The sequence below is a fragment of the Scyliorhinus torazame genome, chromosome 1 (assembly GCF_047496885.1).
Source record: "Scyliorhinus torazame isolate Kashiwa2021f chromosome 1, sScyTor2.1, whole genome shotgun sequence".
Lineage (NCBI taxonomy): Eukaryota > Metazoa > Chordata > Chondrichthyes > Carcharhiniformes > Scyliorhinidae > Scyliorhinus > Scyliorhinus torazame.
The window spans coordinates 82,431,428-82,454,054 of NC_092707.1; the positions used below are offsets into that span (position 1 = coordinate 82,431,428).

Sequence of the window (22,627 nt, forward strand, 5' to 3'; positions counted from 1 at the left end):
TTACAGAACAGAAGGAGGCTATTCGGCCCATCGAGTCTGCACCGGCCCCCAAAAAGAGCACCCCACCCAAGCCCACAACCAACCCCATCCCTGCAACCCCACCTATCCTTTTTGGACACTAAGGACAATTTAGCGTGGCCAATCCACCTTACCTGCACATCTTTGGATTGAGGGGGGAAACCGGAGCACCCGGAGGAAACCCACGCAGACACGGGGAGATTCCGCAAAGACAGTGACCCAAGCCGGGAATTGAACCTAGGACCCTGGAGCTGTGAAACAACAGTGATAACCACTGTGCTACCTGCCACCCACTTGATGGCACAATGAGTAAAAGAAAGAAAGATGTGCGCCCCAAGCTCAGGACATCCAAAAGCACTTCACAGCCAATCGAAGCATAGTCATTATTGTATTGTAGGAACCACAGCAATCAGTTTATGCACAGTAAGCTCCGACAAACAACAATGTGATAATGACCAGATAATCTGCCTTTTAGGTGTTGGTTGAGGGATAAATATCGGCGAGAACACTGGGAGAACTCTCTTGCTGTTCTTCAAAATAATGCCAGAGTATCTTTCAAGTGAACCAGAGAGGGTGTCTCAGTTTAATGATTCTTTTGTAAGATTGCACTTCTGGCACTCCCTCAGTACTAATGTTCGGCCCTCATCATGTGCTCAATTCCCTTGAGAGGGATTTGTACCCAAAACCAATTGCCTCTGTGAGAATGCAGCCAGTGCAGTGTAACATCAGTATGGCTTGTGAAGACCATATTTTTCTCCCAACTGCCACCATCTTGAAGGACGAAGGCAGTATGGTACACAGGAACACCATAACCTCCAAGTTCCCCTTCAAGTCAAACACCACCCTGACTTGGAAATGCATCACCGTTCCTTCATTATTGCTGTGCCAAATACCTGCGGCTCCCAGCTAACAGAATAATGGGAATACCATGATGCGACCATCAATTCACGGGAGACAGAGAATAGAAGTGAACAGAGGCTTTAATCAACTAGAACAGTGCCTGCCTGCGACTGCACTGCTATGAAGGCCGCCTACAGGGCAGCTGCTCTTATACCTCCCCTCAAGGGGGCGGAGCGAGGGGCAGAGCCCACAAGGGCACTAACATGATACAATCGTGTAGTACAGTACAATGGGCAATAGGTGGAGCCCACATGGGCAACAGTGTGATACAATGTAGTACAGTGGTGAATGACCACTACAATACGCTCACCACATTCACCCCCTGTTAAAAAAATGAAGTCCGGCAGGGGTGAAGAGCTCACAGGTTCAGTCTGTCCGGCACCCGGATCGTGCGCTGCGATCGCCGGAGCTCTGGTTTCGCAGCGGGCACGGGTGTTGAACTCGTCGGTGCGGGCATGGGCGGTGAACTCGTCGAAGCGGGCACAGGCGTGGACTCCGGGAGCGTGTCTTCAGGAGCTTCATTCCTGTAGGTCTGTGATAGGGGGAGGGAGTTTAGGAGGGGGTGTAGAGGCTATGCAGGGGCGGGGGCGCTGTTTGGTGTAGGTTGCGGGGGGTAGGTTCGGGTGATGGTAGGGGATCCTACGGGTGCCAGGTCCCGGAGGGAGACCGTATCCTGTCGGCCGTCGGGGTGCTCTACATATGCGTGCTGGGGGTTAGTGTGAAGGAGCCGGACCCTCTCAACCAGGGGGTTGGACTTATGGCTCCTTACGTGTTTGCGGAGTAGGACGGGCCCGGGTGTCTTCATCCAGGACGGAAGCGAGGCCCCGGAGGTGGATTTCTTAGGGAAAACAAACAGGCGGTAATGGGGGGTCTCGTTCGTTGCTGTGCAAAGGAGTGACCCAATGGAGTGGAGGGTGTCGGGGAGGACCTCCTGCCAGTGGCAGACTGGGAGATTCCTGGACCGTAGGGCCAGGAGGACAGCCTTCCATACCGTCGCGTTCTCCCTCTCCACCTGTCCGATTCCCCGGGGGTTGTAACTGGTAGTCCTGCTCGAGGCGATGCCCTTACCGAGCAGGTACTGCCGCAGTTCGTCGCTTGTAAACAAGGAGCCCCAGTCACTGTGGACGTAAGTGGGGAAACTGAACAAGGTGAAGATACTATGTCGGGCCTTAATGACGGTGGCCGTGGTCATGTCGGGGCAAGGGGATTGCAAAGGGGAAGCGGGAGAACTCGTCAACGACGTTGAGGAAATACGCGTTGCGGTTGGTAGAGGGGAGGGGCCCTTTGAAGTCGATGCTGAGGCGCTCGAAGGGCCGGGATGCCTTCACCAGGTGGGCCTTATCTGGTTGATAGAAGTGCGGTTTACACTCCGCACAGATCTGGCAGTCCCTGGTCATGGCTCTGACCTCCTCGGTGGAGTAGGGCAAGTTGTGGGCCTTGATGTAGTGGAGGAGCCGGGTGACCCCCGGGTGGCAGAGGTCATCGTGGATGGTCCGGAGTTGGTCATCTTGCGCGCTGGCGCATGTGCCACGGGCCAGGGCATCTGGGGGCTTGTTGAGTTTCCCAGGATGATGTACTATATCGTAATTTTTGGTGGAGAGTTCGATCCTCCACCTCAAGATCTTATCGTTCTTGATCTTGCCCCGCTGTGTGTTGTCGAACATGAAGGCTACCGACTGTTGGTCAGTGACGAGGGTAAACCTCCTACCAGCGAGGTAGTGCCTCCAGTGCTGTACAGTTTCCACGATGGCTTGGGCTTCTTTTTCGGCTGAGGAGTGTCGAATTTCGGACGCGGTGAGGGTACGGGAGAAAAATGCTACTGGCCTGCCCGCCTGATAGAGGGTGGCGGCGAGAGTGACCTCTAACGCGTCGCTCTCCACCTGGAAGGGGACGGACTGTCCACCGCGCACATTGGAAATATCTGCTTTGATGTGGCTGAAGGCGTGGTGGTCCTCAGCCGCCAGTGGAAAGATGGTGGCTTTGATCAGTGGGCGGGCTTTGTCTGCATAGTTGGGGACCCACGGGCGTAATAAGAAAATAACCCAAGGCACCGTTTCAGGGCCTTGGGGCATTGAGGAAGGGGGAGTTGCAGGAGGGGGCACATGCGGTCGGGCCCTCGAACTCCGTTTTCCACGACATAGCCGAGGATGGCTCGTCTGGTTGTGCGGAAAACGCGTTTCTCCTTATTATAAGTGAGGTTGAGGCTTGGGCGGTTTGGTGAAACCTCTGGAGGTTGGTGTTGTGGTCCTGCTGGTCGTGGCCGCAGAAATAGCAGGGTAGCTCCTGGGGTTGGGTGGGTAGCCCCGCGGCACAGGCCTGGGATATTCTCTGGTCGGGGGTCCACGAGTGGGTCGCGTGATCGGACGGGAAAGCGTTGAGGCTTTGGAACGCTACTTCTAGGGAGGTGGCTAGTTTTACCGTCTCTTCGAGGTCGAGGGCGCCCTTCTCGAGCAGGCGCTGCCTGACGTAGTTGGACCTGACTCCAGCCACGTAGGTGTCACGGACGGCGAGTTCCATGTTTGGGAGGCCGTGATGGCCCGGTAGTTGCAGCTCCACGCGAAGGCTTTGAGGTCACGTAGGTACTCCTCCAGCGATTCCCCGGGGCGTTGGCGGCGAGTGGTGAGGATGTGCCGCGCGTACACTTCGTTCACCGGCTTCACGTATAGGCACTTCAACATCGCGAGGGTATCTGCGTATATGGCTGCTTCCTCGGGTTGTACGGAGATTCGATTACTCACCCGGGCGTGGAGGAGACTCAGCTTCTGATCGTCGGTGACAGAGGGCGAGGAGGAGGCGGCGAGGTAGGCCTCGAAACATCAGGGCCAGTGTGAAAAAATCCCTTTGGCGTCCGCGGCCTATGGGTCGAGTTCCAGTTGGTCAGGTTTGAGGGCTGATTCCATTGTGGTGTTGTAGTTGATTAAATTGATGTGACCATCAATTCATTTGAGACAGAGAATAGAAGTGAACAGAGGCTTTAATCAACTAAAACAGTGCCTGCCTGCGACTGCCCTGCTATGAGAGCCGCCTACAGGGCAGCTGTTCTTATACCTCCCCTCGCAGGGGCGGAGCCCACAAGGGCACCAACATGATACAATCGTGTAGTACAGTACAATGGTCCATAGGTGGAGCCCACATGGGCAACAGCATGATACAATCGTGTAGTACAGTACAATGGTCCATAGGTGGAGCCCACATGGGCAACAGCATGATACAATCGTGTAGTACAGTACAATGGTCCATAGGTGGAGCCCACATGGGCAACAGCATGATACAATGTAGTACACTGGTGAATGGCTACTATAATACGGTCACCACATACCATCACCACACAGGCTGCAGAGGTACAAAAAGACACATCGTGAGGAATTACCCACCCCCAGCAGGGGTGGAAATCATGACGGGCGGGGGCACTATATTTGGCTTCATTGAAACAGTCTATTTCCCATTAGCAGGAAATGAGTTTGGAATTTTGATCTCCTGACTTCGATGGTGGGTTAAAAGAGGGTTGAGTTTCCTGCTGATCTGTGTCGGGAACGATATTTGCATCTCACGAATGCTCATTAAAAAGCCAACTCGCTGGAATCACAATCCCCCTTCCAAATCAAGCGTCCTGCCAGTGGATAATCAGAAACTTTGGCTTTATGACGAACTAACACACACCCAATGAGCTTCATCCATGACTTGGAGGTCAGCAGAAGCTGCTTTCGTCTTCCTTCAACACAGTAACTGCTACATATCGGGTACATGCAACACAATCTGTGCCAAGGCTGGGCATGACCAGTGGGGAGGGAAGATGGAGGCAGGACAAGTAGTCGGGGGGGAGGTTACACTAGAGAGAAAGGGGGAGTCAACGGCAGGACTAGCAGGGGGTTGAACACAACAGGGGAGGGGTGAAACGGAAGAAAGGGTGAGATGGGGACAGAACGGGTGACTGCGGAAACATAAGAGTGAAAGGGTGAGATGGAGATGGACTAGAGGATGATCAAGGAACAGAATGCAGTAGTGAAAGATTGTCTGGGAACAAGAGTTACAAGACTATCCATGGAAGAGTTCGAGACTGCCCAAAACCCTGATATCCGCAGCAGGGGTGGAGGCAGCCTGCTGATTGCAAAGTCCTGCTGTCAGAGATGACTTTGGCAGGTGTCTGATGGCATGAGGACTGGAGGGCCCCGGTCTGCTAAAAATCTCCTGCTCTGGAGCAGGTGCACTCTTCCTCCGTCTGACCTGCTGAAGTTGATGGGGTCACAGATGGAGGGGATCTGAAGCAACAGGACACACCTGACGTGCCTTGGGTGGATGTCCCAGGGGGGTCAGGTTAGCACTCCTCCTCGCTTTGGGTGCCCAAGAGTCCCTCCCTGACTCCTTGAGGAGAAGAGGTACCTGGAGGGAGGTTGAGGTGCCCCATCCCGCTCTCACCTAGCCACTGCAGGAACCCACTCATGGTTAGAGCGATCGTGTGGGTCCAGATCCAGCAGAAACTGTTGGAACTGGGTCTCCAAGATGGCCAGCCTTCCAATAGTGACTTCTTTGCACTCACAAACAAGACCCACACTATGAGTCAGAATGTGTATGAACTCCTCCATCTTTTGTTTGAGACTGCTGTGCCCTCTGACAATGCTGTCTGATGTTCTCCTGCCTGTTTCTGCATCTCCAACATTTCTCTCCAACCTGATTCCAGAGGCTCGTCATTGGATGAGCAGGGGTCTGATCTTCAGATGTCATTCAAGTGTGCAAGACCTGAGATGTCACTGCCTCCACCTGCTGTGGACACGTTTATCTGAGGTGATCATCAGATTGTGGTCCCCAAGCCAACTCTCGATCTAGCTCCCACCCTGGCGTGTGTATCTGTGCTGGTCGAGGGCGCAGGTGAATGCAGTGACTGGTCTTAGTCCGATGGTTATTTGGGCTCCTCATCTGGGACTCCAGATTATCTCTTCTCTGTATTCCAGCCACCAGCAAATGCTGATCATTCATCCTTTTTCTGCACTGCAGGGCAGTCCTTTTTTTGTTTACCATGGGTACAGACCTCCCCGATGACCTCGCCCAAGGCCGACATGGTCAGGTAAGAGGACCTCCTGCTCTCATCCTGAGGAAAGAGAACCTTCTGCCTTTCATGGACTGTGTGGAGGAGAATCACCAGGGAGATGTTGCTGAACTGTGGAGCTTAGGGTTTGGAACTTTTAGGTGGCATGGAGTGCCTGAACTGGCCTGCAGTGAGTTAATGTCTGTCCTGGTGCCGTTTAAATATGACACTGGGGCCTTCAACCTCACGAGGTAACAGTAGGGCGACAGAATCCTGGATCACCCTGCCACGAGATTTGACAAGCTCCTTGCTGAGGCATAATTAATCAGTTGAAATGCAGAAGATCCCACATGTTCATCCAACTCGCTGTCCAACAGATCCGTCATCATCCTTCCTACCCACTACCACACAGAATAGAAAATTCCACCCATCAACAATAAATATTGGCTTTTCTAGCATTGCTCACATACCAAAAATAAATAAATAGATAAAACCAGTCTTCACTCATCTGATAGCTGAATGAGGAAAAGCGCTGTACAGTGTGTTAACTAGATCAAGGCCGGTTGATGAAGTTAGAACAAAGTTTACTTTGCTAGAATGAGTTTATTGACTTTGTTCACACTCAACACTACTCCAACACCCCAGTGTCCCAGCTATCCCCATTTATAAGTGTACAGGTTTAATAATGTAATTGCCATTCAATCTTAACTAGGGGATTGCTATTAAACCATAACAATGTAATTGATGAGACATTGACACACTGTAGCAGGAAATCATTATTGTCACCCTGTCCCATATTCAATAATGACCTTAGTGTATTGGTGTTATAATTCGCCTCAATTGGCACAGTGGCACAGTGATTAACACAGCTGCCTTACAGCGCCAAGAACGGGCAACATGGTAGCATTGTGGATAGCTCAATTGCTTCACAGCTCCAGGGTCCCAGGTTCAATTCCGGCTTGGGTCACTGTCTGTGCGGAGTCTGCACATCCTCCCGGTGTGTGCGTGGGTTTCCTCCGGGTGCTCCGGTTTCCTCCCACAGTCCAAAGATGTGCAGGTTAGGTGGATTGGCCATGATAAATTGCCCTTAGTGTCCAAAATTGCCCTTAGTGTTGTGTGGGGTTACTGGGTTATGGGGATCAGGTGGAGGTGTTGACCTTGGGTAGGGTGCTCTTTCCAAGAGCCGGTGCAGTCTCGATGGGCCGAATGGCCTCCTTCTGCACTGTAAATTCTATGTCTATGTCTATAACCCGGGTTCGATTCCGACCTTGGGTGACTGGCTGTGTGGAGTTTGCACATTATTCCTGTGTCTGCGTGGGTCTCCTCTGGGTGCTCTGGTTTCCTCCCACAGTCCAAAGATATGCAGGTTAGGTGGATTGGCCGAGCTAAATTGCCCCTAGGTGGGGTTACAGGGATAGCGTGGAGGATTGGGCCTAGTTAGGGTGTTCTTTCAGCGGGTCGGTGCAGACTCGATGGGCCGAAAGACCATCTTCTACACTGTAGGGATTCTATGATTCGATGAGTTGTACAGACAACGCCACTTCCATTTGCTGTTATCACTCAGGTTGAAAAGTGCTCATGTGTGAGTATTCAATGGTGTCGGGAGCAGCCTTGGCCATGATCATCTTTGTGGTAAAATAACCGACCAACAGCCACTGTGCAAGCTGACATGTGAAGAATAGTTACTTGGGTAAGATCACAGAAGCATGTCTGGCAGGTTTGGAATCAGCCCCCCCCCCGCCCACCCAGCAGGGGTCAAGGCCAAAAGATGACATTGAAGGACAACTCGAAACTTGAGAAAATTGAACAATGGAAAAATAACACAGCAGTCAGTCGATTACATCATCTGGTGGTTACAGCGCAGAAGAAGGCTATTGTGCGCCGTGTCCGTAACTCAGCTCGTCCCAACTCCTTTTCCCTTAGTCCTGCAATTTATTTTCTCTCCAGGTGTTACCCAATCCCCTTTGAGAGTCACAATTGATTACGCCTCCACGACACCCTCAGAGTGTTCATTCCAGATCTTAACAACTCGCTGTATATTTTTGATCCTCATGTTGCCATTGGTTCTTTTGCCATTCATTTTCTTTTGCTGTCCTTTGGTTCTTGACCTTTTGACCAATGGAAATAGCTTCTCTAAATCTACTCTGCCTCAACCTCTCACGATTTTAAACATCTCTATCAAAACTACTCACCTACTCTTCACGAAGGAGGGAAACCCAGCCTCTCCAGTCTATCCTTGCAACTGAAGTATCTCATCACGAGAACCATTCTTGTAAATCCTTTCTGCACCTTCTTCCTAAAATGTGGTGCCCCGAAATGGGCACAATGCTCCAATTGAACCTGCACCACCAGTATGTATAAATGTTCATTGTAACTTCCTTGCTTTTATACTCCAAGCCTCGATGTATAAAGCCCAGGATTGTGTATGCCTTTTTAACCATTTTCTCAACCTTCAATGATTTGTGCACATATACCTCAGGTCTCACTGCTCCTACAACCCTTTGAGTGAGAGTTATCTTTAACCCAGACACCCCTCACGAGTGAACTGAACTGTCTCCATAACACATATGATGGTAGATTTTCCTCTTTCCTAAGCTGGTGAATTTATTGCAAGAAGCCACCTTATGGAAAATAGAAAAAGAGCTTCCTGGTACATTGAATTATGATTTATTCTTTATGGGATGTAAGCAAGGCCAGCATTTATTGCCCATCTTGACCCTTTGACCAGGATGGTGGCACAGTGGTGAGCAGTCGTGCCTCACAGCACCAGGGACCCAGGTTCAGTTGGATTACTGTCTGTGTGGAGTTGTACGCTCTCTCCCTGTATGTGTAGATTTCCTCCAGGTGCTCCGGTTTCCTCCCATAGTCCAAAGATGTGCGGGTTAGGTGGGTTGCCATGCTAAATTGTCCTTAGTGTCCAGGGATGTGCAGGCTATGTTATGGGGTTATGGGGATAGGGCAGGGTGAACAGGGGAGTGGACATGTGTAGAGTGCTCATTTGAAGGGTCAGTCAGACTCGATGGACCGAATGGTCTCCTTCTGCAGTGCTGGGATTGTATCTTGAACTGAGTGGCTTGCTAGGCCATTTCAGAGGACATTGCAGTGGGTCTGGAGTCACACGTAAGCTAGACTGGATAAGGATGGCAGACTTTCATCCCTAAACGACATTAGTGAACCCGATGGATTTTCAAAATAATTGTCACAGTCACCATTACCGAAACTAATTTTCAATTCCAGATTTATTTAAGTTCTGGTGGGATTTGAACCCATGCCTGCAGCATGTCAACTTCAGCCTATGAATTACTAGTCCAGTAACATTACCACTACACCACCATCTTCCCCATTATGCTTACGAATGTATATGAAAAAAAGTGCAATGACACATCATTAGGAAATTGGTGCTCACTGAATCCATAAGGCATTGTAAACATGTGGCCGAGACTCCCCAATTACAAGTAGCACTACTTCCTGACAAAGCTGCATAATGCTCTTCCGAGTTTGGACCTGTACATTTTGTTGGAATACTGCAAATGAGGACTTGTTGTGCTGTACTAAGTAACACCTGACATGTGTTAGCCTGATGCAACGGTGTCACTTTCCATGCATTCGCACAACCCTTACAGCAGTGATGAAAAAAAAGCAATACATCGTGCTCCTACAGATTACTCGTGGTCAACTAGAAATAATGTGTTGATAAACTTACAGATAATGGACCTGATTATCATTCAGCCTCCACTCGGGACATTCTAAATGTGCATCAGTGGGACAAAGTGTGCCGAAAGCTGGCATTAGCACGAGTAACTGGTGCAACTGGCAATAGAAAACAGACCCGGAGCTGAATAAAACCACTTCATAAAGTTTCCAGGATATGCTATTAAAAAAAAAATAATAGATACCCTGGAGGGATTTGCAGGCAACAATCTTTGTTTCTTTTTGTGGTATATGACATCATCTGAAACTCGTTACTGGTCTGTTGGCCGGTAATTGCTCCCAGGTATTCCCTCTGCATTTTAACTTGGTGTTGGAGCTCCTTCATATGTTCAGACTTCATTCTTGGAGCACTCTGTTTCACTCTGGCAAATGGAGATAATTGAAAGCAGCACGGGACTGGAGCATCTTTGTTCACTGTTTTGTGTGCAGCAGTGATGATCTCGGCAAGCCAAGGATAAGTCAACAAGTGTGCTTAAAATAACCCAGAAATGTCCAGAGATTCACAGAAGGCAAGTTGGTTGGTAGCCTGACCTACCTGGTGGGCTCCTTCGCCACAGTTCCTCTCTTTTTCTGATTTCCGTTGACCTGCTGTGCATTTTCAGCACTCTGTGTCAACATTTTAGATTTCTGACATTCATGTTTTTTTATTTGTAGCCATAGTGTTGCATTTTAATGCCATCCTTATTATGCCGCCCAGCAGCCTGTGGTGCCCATTCCCATGGCATTCCCATTCAAGGGGAGGCAGTGACATAGTGGTATTGTCACCGTGCTAGTAATCCAGACACCCAGGGTAATGCTCTCGGGACCCTGGTTCAAATCTCACCACGGCAGATGGTGAAATTTGAATTCAATAAATATCTGTCAATTGTCGCAAAAACCCATTTGGTTCACCATTTGGAAGGAAATCTGCCCCCCTTCCCTGGTCTGCCTTGGCCTGCTTTAAAAGTCAGCGATTTAGCCCAGTGTGCTAAACCAGCCCCTTTGCACAGCAATGTAGTTGACATGCTAACTGTCCTTTGAAATGGCCTGGCCAAATACTCAATTAAGGGTAATTAGGGATGGGCAAGAAATACTGGCACAGCCAGCGACGCCCACATCCCATGAATGAATTTTTAAAATGCTGTGCCTACACGTGACGTGGCACTCTCTCCCCATCAGCACGGGAAGGCTAACCGGTGCACAGTAGTTTTATCTTCTCACTCATGTTTTGTTCAAATACATGAAGACTAAAATCTCTGCAATGTTTAATCCTGGAGCAGTGATTCAAGAAATTATAATTCCAATATCAAAAAAATATGGGAAGGTGACACCAGCATGTGGAAAAATGCTCTGACAGATCAGCGACTTTCGGGTCCCAAGGCTGAGTGAAACACAAAAGTGAGAGAAAAAAATCCACCATTATTTCAAGGTTGCTTTATTTAAAATAGGAAAGTAATCCTAAGAAATAATTATATTTCCAGAAATCCACTACTATAATTCAGAAAACTTGCTCACATTCCCTATTATCCCTATGGGCGGCACGGTAACATAGTGGTTAGCACTGTGGCTTCACAGCACCAGGGTCCCAGGTTCAATTCCCGGCTTGGGACACTGTCTGTGCGGAGTCTGCACGTTCTCCCCGTGCCTGCCGTGGGTTTCCTCCGGGTGCTCCGGTTTCCTCCCACAAGTCCCAAAAGACGTGCTAATCAGGTGAATTGGACATTCTGAATTCTCCCTCGGTGTACCCGAACAGGCGCCGGAATGTGGTGACTAGGGGCATTTCACAGTAACTTCATTGCAATGTTAATGTAAGCCTACTTGTGGCAATAATAATAAAGATTATCAGTGTTCCTTTTCACACCTTTTCAGAAGAGGAAAAATAAGGCACGCTTTCCTTTTTTGAGAAATAGAAAGTCGCAGCTAGGCACAGAAATTGAAGTATTTAAAAAAAACTTACAATCTATTATATGTACAGCTGAGTCTTCATTCCACATTATGGCTGGATTTGTTTTTGATTTGAGAAACATGGTTGATTTTGGCACTACCTGCCATGCTGGCGTTTTGTCAGATACAGCGGTACCCCCCTGCTCTCTCAGTGGGGAGTCATGCTGGCAGGAAGCATGAATTGGAGATGGGGGCTATAATGACTGTGCAGCAGCAGTAACAATAGCATGCATTGGTATAAAACCTTTAACACAGTAAATCATCCCAAGGTATTTTGCAATGGGGGTTATCAAACAAAATCTTACACTGAGCCACGTAAGGAGATATTAGGGCAGATGAGCAAAAGCTTGGTTAAAGAGGAAGGTTTTAAGGAGTGACTTCAAGTTGGACAGGGAATTCCACAACTCAGGGCTCAGGCAGATGAAGGCAGGTTAGGTGGATTGATCATGCTAAATTGCCCTGTACGTCCAGGGATGTGCAGGTTAGGTTACGGGGGATAAGGCTGGTTGGGCGAGGAAGTGGGTCTCGGTTGAGTGCTCTTTCAGAGGGTCGTTGCAGACTCGATGGGCTGAATAGCCTCCTTCTGCACTCCAGAAATCAAGCCTTATTCAACAATACTCACCGTCAAATATATTTATCCTGCCATCTCCTCCACAGGGCTGGGTGTGATCGCCAAAGCACACATGGTTGCATTCCGTGCTGTTCGCCTCCCCGTGTTTCCAGTAATCAGCGTCATTCCCGCAGAAACATGCATAGCCAGACTCCATGCCAGCAAGCTTCAACAATAAATTAATAATGGTGACAAAACAGATATAAAACAGAACAGCTGTAGTTACTTTATAAAAATATAGAGAGGATGTTTCACGCAAAGCAATGAGATAGCCAAATGTTATACAATTCATCTTTCCCAACCTGTTTTTTTGTTTTGAATTGCTTACTGTGCAACACTTTCTTTGTCTTCATCTCTCCATCTTTCTCAATTCCCTTCTTCCCCATTGAAGGGGAGTGACAGTGAAATGAGTTTGGTACAGTGGAGGCAGACATGACTGGCAGCGGAGTAATAGGATGTTGCCTTATGATATAAACTAGTAAAACTTCCACACAAAAGTGCCCGTGGTTTTCAATTGGGCAATGCGCACAACTCCTAATTATGAGGAATGAAAGTGGTTCAAATAGTCATCACTGAGGAATCAAAGGTTTCTTTAAAACTCTCTAATAACAAGTGCCACATGTATCCTTACTATGGAAACATAGGACTGGATTTAATGGCCGTGGTGGTAGACCGTTCACGATAACTCGGCCGCAGACATTCCCAGGAGCCCCAAAGTGAGTTAAATCAAATCGGGCACGTGCTCACCGGATGGTGGAGTTTCTGCAGGAAACCAGGACGGGCTTCGCACCTTCAAGAACTGGCAGCCAGAAGTTAGCCGCCCTTCAGTGCCAGTAGCACCACTGGAAGCGGTGGCCACTGCTGGAACTGCAGGTGAATCAGGGTGAGGGGCAGCCAATGAAGCCCTGGAACCCAGGTAAGTGGGCCTCCTGCACTGGGGCAAGTTAGGCAAGCCCCAGTAAGGGCGAGTGGAAGGATCAGTGTAAAGAGTGGGGCAGTCCTTTGCAGGGCTTTGTGGTGTCTGAGCAGGTGGACCCCTCATACCTCAGGTCGCAGACCTGTCAGGGTATACCTGGCAGCCTGCCCATATATCATGCTCAACTGTCACCACCCCGCCCAACTGTTTCTGGAATTCGACCAGTTTTTCAACTTATTTGCCCTGAATTGTTCACTCAAAGGCCCCAATTGGCCCCACGCTGGAAGGCCAACCTTGACCCTCCCTGCCCAGACTTAATTGGATGTGTTGGGAAAGTGATGGGCACTCTTAGAATCATAGAATCCCTGCAGCGCAGAAGGAGGTCAATTAGCCCATTGTGTCTGCACCGACCCTCTGAAAGCTTACTCTGTTGAGGCCCACTCCCCCGCCCAGCCAGCCCTATCCCCGTAGCCCCATAAACTAACCTGCACATCTTTGGACACACAGGGAGAAAGTGCAAACTACGCAGTCACCCAAGAGTGGAATTGAATCTGGGTCCCTGGCGCTGTGAGGCAGCAGTACTAACCACTGTGCCATCATGCCGCCATGTATTCTGTACTGTGCCTTCCCACCCTATTATATGGCTCCCCCTTCCCCCAGCCCGTTCCCAGGAAGGTATCAAATTCCATCCATGGATGAAGGTAATTTGGCCCACTCTGTCTATGGCAGCTTGTGAAGTACTTTTTGTCCACTTGAGCAGTCCACTGATATCTTCCTGCAAAGCATAGCTTTCTTCCTCACTATGCAAAGCACTGCCAATTTTTCTATCATTTGCGAACGATCCGCCTACATTTAATTCCAAGTCATTGAAATATACCATGAAAAGTAATGGATTTGGTACTGAGTCTGGCAAACCGCACTGGAAACAACCTTCACAATTTTAAAAATCAACCATAACCCTTTGCTTCCTGCCACATTGAGCTAATTTTGGATCCACTTTATCTTCCCCAAAGGAAAAAAACCAGTTCGGACTAGTATTCATATTTCCCCGTTTTACTGTTTTTTCCTTCTGGGTTGGATCTAATGTGCTTTTATTTTTCTGCCATGTGAGGGGACCATGTTAAAATTTATGTTGACGACAGTAAATGTGCTACACTCATCGACCCTCTTATACCTCCTCAAAAAATTCAATGAAGTTATTCAGACATGATCTTCCCTTAACCAATTCAGGCCGTCCTTGATTAATCTGGCCCTTTCAAAATTCTGCTCAACCCATAATTCTTTCCAATATTTTCCCCACTGCTGAGGTTAGCCTAATTGGTCTCTGTACTGACTCAGTGTATACCTTCATCGATATTTAAACATTGATACAATATTAGCAGTCCTCCGGCACCATGCCTGTAGCCAGAGAGGATTGGAAAATGAGATGGCCCACGTGTCCTTGGTTTCCCAACTTTATCTTAATACATTACTTTGAGACAGTGCTTCTTAATCTTGTTACACTGGTCTGTTACACTGGTCTGTTACACTGGGTCTATTCAACAAAGCCCATTTGTGGCAAACTAAACACAAAGACTTTCCTCTTCACTTCCCCTGATGCACTTCCTGGTCCCACTACCGGGCTGAGATAATCCTCGCCCTCCGTCATGGTCATTCTGCTCTGGGAACAGGACCCATGCTGCATGTTGCAGACTAGCATTCTTGACCTGGCATACTTCTGGCGGAAGATCAGGAACTTCAGCTCAAGCATGCGGCAGAGAATTCAAACCTGGGGCAAATGATAGCATTGGGTAGAACACGGAGCGTGAAATCGACTGTGTGGAAACGTGAATAATGACATGCCCCAGCCCGGAAGGCTGCGTCCTCCACAAATAGAGAACCGATGGCCTTGGACTCTCAGCTTCCCCAATGAAGCTGTGTGGAATATATGATTGTAAATGGATTAGAGTCCACCTCACAATGTCACCGGGCAAAATGATCCCTTTAAACTGTGCATTCAAAATATTTCATATTTTACCAAACATAATAGAAGGGGACAAGAAAAGAAACATTTTGCCCGTGCACCCCATCCTGCAAAGTCCCCCCCACCCCCCCACCGCCCCGCCCAACACAATTCTCAAGTCGTATGTGGTCTAAATTTGTTACATCAGAGTTGCCCAGAATCCCAGTGGTTTCGCTATCGGTTTGAGGTTCAGAATTGCATGTCATTCATTTAACCAGTTCTTTCCATTCCAGCTTAAATTTCCTTCCTTACATTGTAGCTTTGGTAAAATCTGATAAAAATTAATTTAAGAGAATAAAACCGGGCTTTACCTTAAATCGCTTACTCCTGCAAAATGTAATGCAGGTCTGGATGGTCAGCTTGTTGGAGGTTTCACTGCTGCCTGATAAAGGCGGTGGGTCACCGTTGTCTTTAAAACAGCCCAAGTAGCCCGGCACTGAGGAACAACAGAACGCGGTAAATGAGCACAAAGTACGGCACTTTCATCACAACCATAGTTCCATATTCAAATTAATTCATTAAAACTTAGCATTGCTTTGTTTGAGATTGACTTGCATAGATGTCTTTCTGTTAGGTCATACTATTAACGAACATAAGTTGGGGCAGCACGGTAGCACAAGTGATTAGCACTGTGGCTTCACAGCGCCAGGGTCCCAGGTTCGATTCCCCGCTGGGTCACTGTCTGTGCGGAGTTTGCACGTTCTCCCTGTGTCCGCGTGGGTTTCCTCCGGGTGCTCCGGTTTCCTCCCACAGTCCAAAGATGTGCAGGTTAGGTGGATTGGCCATGCTAAATTACCCGTAGTGTCCATAAGGGTTGGGAGGGGTTATTGGGTTGCGGGGATAAGGTGGAAGTGAGGGATTAATGTGGGTCGGTGCAGACTCGATGGGCCGAATGGCCTCCTTCTGCACTGTATGTTCTATGTATATGTAAATGGAGCTCCAGTTCTGATCTAGTTGAATGGCAGAGCAGACTCAAGTGGCTGAATGGCCTCTTCCCAATGTCCGACCGGAATTAAAAACTCAGTCACACTTTGGCCTGCATTCTCCAAATTTTTAGGATGAGACAGAACTCCTTTAACTTTTCCTTTGCTCAATTTCTTCTTCCATCCCATTTCATTTTTACAAACACTACCCCCTGCTGCAACTTTCTCAAAGATTAGCCTATATCACACTTCCACAGGCACCCTCAGCTGTGGCTCCTGGACATCTCCACAGGACGTGTGTCCCTCTCCACAATCACAGCCAGGCAGCTGTGGCCATTTTAAATTTGGAGGGCGAATCCATGTTGCGACACCCTCTCCCTCTCTATCAAGAATCGGAAGCTCCCAACTAGGCCGGAGGGGCTGCCAATATGTCAGGGCTGGAAGGCGCCCCATTGGTCGCCCAGTCCCAGGACCCCGCCAGCTGTCCTGAAATGGTTAAGGAGCCTGTGCCCTGCCATTAATTGGTCTAGCCCTTTAAGACTTTTGGTGGTGTATCTGGAGTGTGGCCAGACCTAAACCTGAAACAGCAGCCGGGGTCCCTACCCAGAATTGAAAATCCCAGCCCTAACTTGGCTCTGCAGGCTAGTTCTGCGGTGTAGTGCACTGCGATACTGGGGAAGCTGGGATGCACTTTGATTGTGAATCCACACGTGAGCAAAATGCAAGAAACATTTACAAAACTCCACTCTTCATGGTTGCTACTTTCCAACAGTGATCCCCACAATGATCTTTGCTTAACCAGCTCAGGAAGTAAATGACAGACAATTTAGCTTGCACTATACTCAGTAAGACAGTCAGATGGCACTTTAATTAAAATTCCAAAAATCATTGGCTTGTGCAGTCACTTTAATCCCCAATTAGCAACAGCACAACATATTTGCAGCACATCTGTGTGAAGCAAGTGGGAATGACGCATAACCAGCATCACTGTGCTGCACCAGGGACACATCCGAGACTGAGAACGTCCCACTGACCCCAGTGTTAAGAATGAAGGTGTTAATACAGAATGGAGAGGGCATGGAAAAGATTCACAAAGACGACAGTGCAGGTAAGAACATTCATTCTCAAGATTAAGTAGACAAACTTGGCTTGTATTTCCTTGAGCCTAAAATATTCAGGGCGGATCGGATGTGGGTATTGAAGATGTTAGATTGGATAAATATTTACTCAGGTGGTGAAGCAAGAACGATGAGTCTTAAAGTTAGAGCCAGGTCATTCAGGCGTGAAATCAGGAAGCACATTAAGTGGGTGGAAATTTGGAAGTCTCATCCCAAAACTCTGGATTCTGGGACAATTGTAACTTCCAAGATGGAAATAAATCATTTGTTGATGCTGATGTTTTCTCTTCCTGTACTGCGATGCGCACAGGGCAGGCTTTCATCTGTTTCCTGGAACAGTTCGGTAGCCTGTTGTCAGACGCTTATAGCTTGGGTTGCACCACTCTACATTAAACATGGCTGACCAGGAGTCTCTCCTGCTCTTACCATTGGAAGGGTTTGACCGCATTATGATCGCACCTTCCTTGGCCACCAAGTCCTGGGGTGAGACTCGAACCTGGAGCTTCTGTCTCAGAGACAGGGACACTAACCAGTGCGCCACAAGACCTAGATCATTGGTGGGCAAACTGCAGTCCAGGGGCTCCAAGCGACCAATCAGGGTTCTGAGTGCGGACCATGAACCATTTTGTTGACTGTTGCCCACGCACAGGTTTGCCTGATTGCACTGGTTTCTGTCCTACATCATACCCACATTAAGCAAGAGCACGCAAAGTGAGGTGCGTGTTGATTGCCCACAACGTTAACTGTGAGGGTCGTGCACTCCCTCTGCGTCCAATCAAACTGTAAATATTACTTTTGTTTTTACAATTTCAATAAATAAATCAATAAATAAATAATATTTTATGATCACAAGTAGACTCACATTAACACTGCAAAGAAGGTACTGTGAGAAGCCCCTAGTCGCCACATTCCGGCACCTGTTCGGGTACACTGTTGATAGTTCTATGAATCAATTAATGTTTAAGCATTTCCCCTCGCCATTATTTTAACTCCCCTCACCTGCGCTATTCCTGCCCGGCGGCCTGGAAGCAGGTAAAATCCCCTGAGGAAGCCCTACCAGCAGCAATGGTGGAAGAGACAGCCAAAGATTTGACATTTAATATTTAACAGGTGTGGGAAAGAGGCAGGGTGATGAGACAAGTGAGAAGCTCTTTCAGAAAGCCAGCACAGATATCAAAGGAAAAATGTCATGCAATGGTTAAAGACAAATTCCAGGGAGACACAAATCAAACTCAGTAATTTTGGAGTCGGAAGTCAAATTGGTATGTTTTGCACCCGAAATTTGTGGAATAAGGAGTATATTTCCTAATTGACAGAATGAAAATCGAAATGCCAAATAGCTTGGGTGCGATTTTCCAGCCTCGTTACACTCTGGCTCAAGCAAAACGAATCCGGTGAAGAGCAGGAGAGGCAGAAAACGAGATCTGCGCCAGGCATCAAGCAGTTTGAGATGCAACCGGCCCACTTCGGTAGGCAAAATCGGGATCTCGCCGTAGCGTGGCAAGAAACCAATTATTAGCACTGAAGTCCTATTTCCATACAATTAACTGGAGTTAACCAACGGTCTCCCATCATTTAGCAGCCTCCCCAGCAAGTGGTCACACTAGCGCCGATTAGTCCTCCTTTTTAAAAACGTGAACCTGGAGGAAGGGCTTCTGTGGGGAGCTGAGGAGGTGAGTAGCCATCTTTGCTTGCAGGCAAAGGGGGCCCCGGGGGCGCTGGGCTTGCCACTCCAGGGTTCGGCGGGGGATGGGGGACCCTCCACAGGTGTGGGAAAGGGGAGAGGCACTTGGGGGGAGGGGGAGTCGAGCAATGGAGGATTGGAGGGTCCTGGGGTGGGAGCCACCGCTGTTTGTCAATCTAATACCCTCTTCTAATGCCTTACAGATATTGTACGCTATTGCAAGAAGATTGGACAAAGAAGTTGCCCTAGTAATGCTGCTGCTGAGCCGGGCGGCTAGACGCCAGAGGCGGCGGCAGCAGTAACGTCTGCATATGTGGCGGCCCATGTGCCGGATCCTGCCCCACACCCTGCGGACCTGCCGGCCCATCAGGCCAGGGAGGGACCCGGAGGGACCCAGAGGCAGAGTCCCGCGGCGGCACAGGGTGTACCGGCCTCTCTGGTCCTTTGAAGAGATGATGGACAGCGCGTGCCGCTGGAGGCTCCACCTCAACAAGAAGATGGTGTGGCACCTGTGCTATGGCCACAAGTACTTGGCACCAGGTGGAGGAGGAGGGCAACAGCTCCCGGTGGCTGTCAAGGTCACTTCAACTCTGAACTTTTACGCCTCGGGATCATTCCAGGGCTCGAGGGAGACCTGTGTGGCATCTCACAGGCCAAAGCCCACAGGTGCATTCGACATGTCACTGTATGCCCGGGCAGAAAATGGACATGGACCAAGCCGAACAAGATGCTCGGGTTGCAGATTTCTCCGCAATGGATACCGCAGGATCGGGGGGGTAATAGATGCAACGCATGTTGTCCTGCGCTCACTGGGACATCCGGGGTGCCCTATGTTAACGGGGTTCCACTTCCTCAACATACAGCTCGTGTGCGCCCACCAGATGAAGATCGTGCATGTGTGTGCCCGCTTCCCGGGGAGTGTGCACGGCAGCTACATCCTGGGGCAGTCGGTCATCCCTGGCCACTTCGAGGAGCACCCTAGGATGGGCGACTGGCTCCTGGGGGGTAAGGGATATCCGCTGAGGACCTGGCTAATGACTCCAGCACGGAGGCCGGTGACCCAGGTGGAGACCTAGTACAACGAGGCCCATACAGCCACCCGGGCTGTGGCTGTGATTGAGTGATGCATTGGACTCCTCAAGATGCGGTTCCAATGCCTCGACCGTTCCGGAGGTGCCCTCCAGTACACCACCCCGAGGGTCACCCGCTTTTTGGTCGTCTGCTGTGCTCTCAGCAACCTCGCACAGCAATGGGGCAACGAGCTGGAGGTTGGTGATGAGGGACATTTGACCACCTCCGAGCAGGAGGAGGAGGAAGAGGAGCAAAACGAGGATGATGAGGCGGCGCCGGAGCAGCAGGGGTTGGAGGACGAGGCCGGAGTGGAACCGGAGGACCAGCTGGAGGCTGCAGGACAGGCGGCAGTGACGAGGGTCTGGCAAGCCCAGAGAGATTGGGAGGCCTTCTGCTTGCCCGATTCACTTAGGAAGTGGCCTGGTACGTCACCCCCCGCCCACTCCCATTTCCCACCTTCCCAGGGTATGTGTCACATCACTCCAGGGTGCTGGGACTGTGCATGCACTGTCAGCGGGTCACTGTCGAGGGCAGAGAGGTGATGATAACCCGCAGAGAGCTGAGCGCCGGTTCTCCTCAATCTATGCCATCGCCTGACCCCTGCATGTCTACTGAGTGCTGCGCGACACCTTGGACACCTTCACTAATGGTGTCGATATCATGCACCAGGCTCTCCACTGCAGTCGCCACCCTAACAATGTTGGCCTCGGTGACACACATCTTCTGCATCCATAGCCTCTGGGACTCCTCCAACTGGCTATGGGTCTGCTGGATTGTCGCTGACATCTCCCTCTGAATGTCCCAGCCACTTCCGAAGGTCCCCATCAGTTCCGCGTAACCCTGTTCCACAGTCTCAGCATCAGGCTGGGGCCCAGCTGGGTCCTGGGATCCAGCAGACCTCCAACTGCTGTCTCACCTGGGGGTTCTGCCTCCACCTGATGTACATCAGCAGCAGTGTGGTGCTCAGCAGATTGTGCCCCAGAAGCCTGCCCACTAACGTTTCCAACCAAGATATGTGTCTCTGCGCTGGTGGAGGATGGGAATGACAGCTGTGCAGTGACTATTACGATGGCATACTTGGAACTCTCTTCCGAGTTTGTCTCCTGGGAGGCTGGGCTGGTGTTGTCGGCTGGAGGACCTGTGGGAGAATGGACGTGTGGTCAGTGGGAGGGATGGGTCTGTCATTCAGTCAGTAAAACAAGAACAACTCACGCCTGACATGTCCTCCAGATGGATCCTGGTGGTTCCTCACCTCTGCAGCGTCTGCCAGCCTCCACGTTGGTGACCACCCTGTCCTCAGCCATACCGGTCACCTCCAGAACACGCTCCTCAAAAGTGGTGAGGATTCTCATGTCTGGACCTCCTCTGCCAGTCTGAGCCCTCTCCTGGTGATTGTGGGAGAGCTTAGCCACGCGAAGCCACACGCGTAATTCACAGTGGTGGGAGGGGGACCTCTGGCAAGTCCCCCCCCCCCCAACCAATAAATTCTGGTGGAGAGGAAACCCATTGGTCTGAGGTAAGTACCATATTACATTATTATATTATTAGCATTGTGCAGGTCAAGGATCGGAGGTGGAGGAGCAGTCTCTGTCAGCGAGAGAACCTGAGAACATCTCAGACACTCAGAAGGTAAGAAGGTAAGTAAGTGATTTTTACTTTTATACCTTTTTTCAAATTGTGTGTCGGGGGGAAACTGAAGTGACATCACAGAAAAGCTGTGACCTGAGTGGCTGGTTGGGATTCTAACCTAAATTTTAAAAAAATTTGAGTATTTGGGAACTAATTAAACATAGTAACTTAATTATAATTTAGAGGATATCTAAGCCAGAGATCGGAGAGTATTATAGTTAGCTATCGCATTTCTATTAGAAATCTAGTGCTAGGAAACAGATAGTTGACAGTAACTTTGCAATTTAAAAAAAAAGTATTTAAAAAAAAAAAGACAAATTTTAATTTTAATTAATTGACGCAATGTCAGTTAGAGGGGTGCTGTGCTCTGACTGTGAGATGTGGCAGGTCCGGGAGGCTTCCAGCGTCCCGGATGGCTTCATCTGCAGAAAGTGTACCCAACTGCAGCTCCTCACAGACCGCATGGTTCGGTTGGAGCAGCAATTGGATGCACTTAGGAGCATGCAGGTGGCGGAAAGCGTCATAGATCGCAGTTATGTAAATGTGGTCACACCCAAGGTGCAGGCAGAGAAATGGGTGACCACCAGAAAGGGCAGGCAGTCAGTGCAGGAATCCCCTGTGGTTGTCCCCCTCTCGAACAGATATACCCCTTTGGATACTGTCGGGGGGGATAGCCTATCAGGGGAAAACAGCAGCAGCCAGAGCAGTGGCACCACGGCTGGCTCTGATGTTCAGAAGGGAGGGTCAAAGCGCAGAAGAGTAATAGTGATAGGGGACTCTATAGTCAGGGGCACAGATAGGCGCTTCTGTGGACATGAAAGAGACTCCAGGATGGTATGTTGCCTCCCTGGTGCCAGGGTCCAGGATGTCTCCGAACGGGTAGAGGGCATCCTGAAGGGGGAGGGCAAACAGGCAGAGGTCGTTGTACATATTGGTACTAACGACATAGGCAGGAAGGGGCATGAGGTCCTGCAACAGGAGTTCAGGGAGCTAGGCAGAAAGTTAAAAGACAGGACCTCGAGGGTTGTAATCTCGGGATTACTCCCTGTGCCATGTGCCAGTGAGGCTAGAAATAGGAAGATAGAGCAGACAAACACGT

General features: G+C 49.5%; 1 protein-coding gene across 2 annotated transcripts in view; it reads right to left on the reverse strand.

The window, feature by feature from the left end:
* The window catches only part of kremen1 (kringle containing transmembrane protein 1), a 264,680-nt gene that overhangs the window by 85,389 nt on the left and 156,664 nt on the right, over nucleotides 1–22,627 (reverse strand). For both annotated transcript variants that reach the window (XM_072497127.1, XM_072497136.1), the window contains exons 4-5: nucleotides 15,415–15,539; nucleotides 12,198–12,351 (exon numbers count right to left, since the gene is read on the reverse strand). In XM_072497127.1, coding sequence (XP_072353228.1) covers nucleotides 12,198–12,351; nucleotides 15,415–15,539 — 279 coding nt within the window. The remainder of the gene's footprint in view (nucleotides 1–12,197; nucleotides 12,352–15,414; nucleotides 15,540–22,627) is intronic.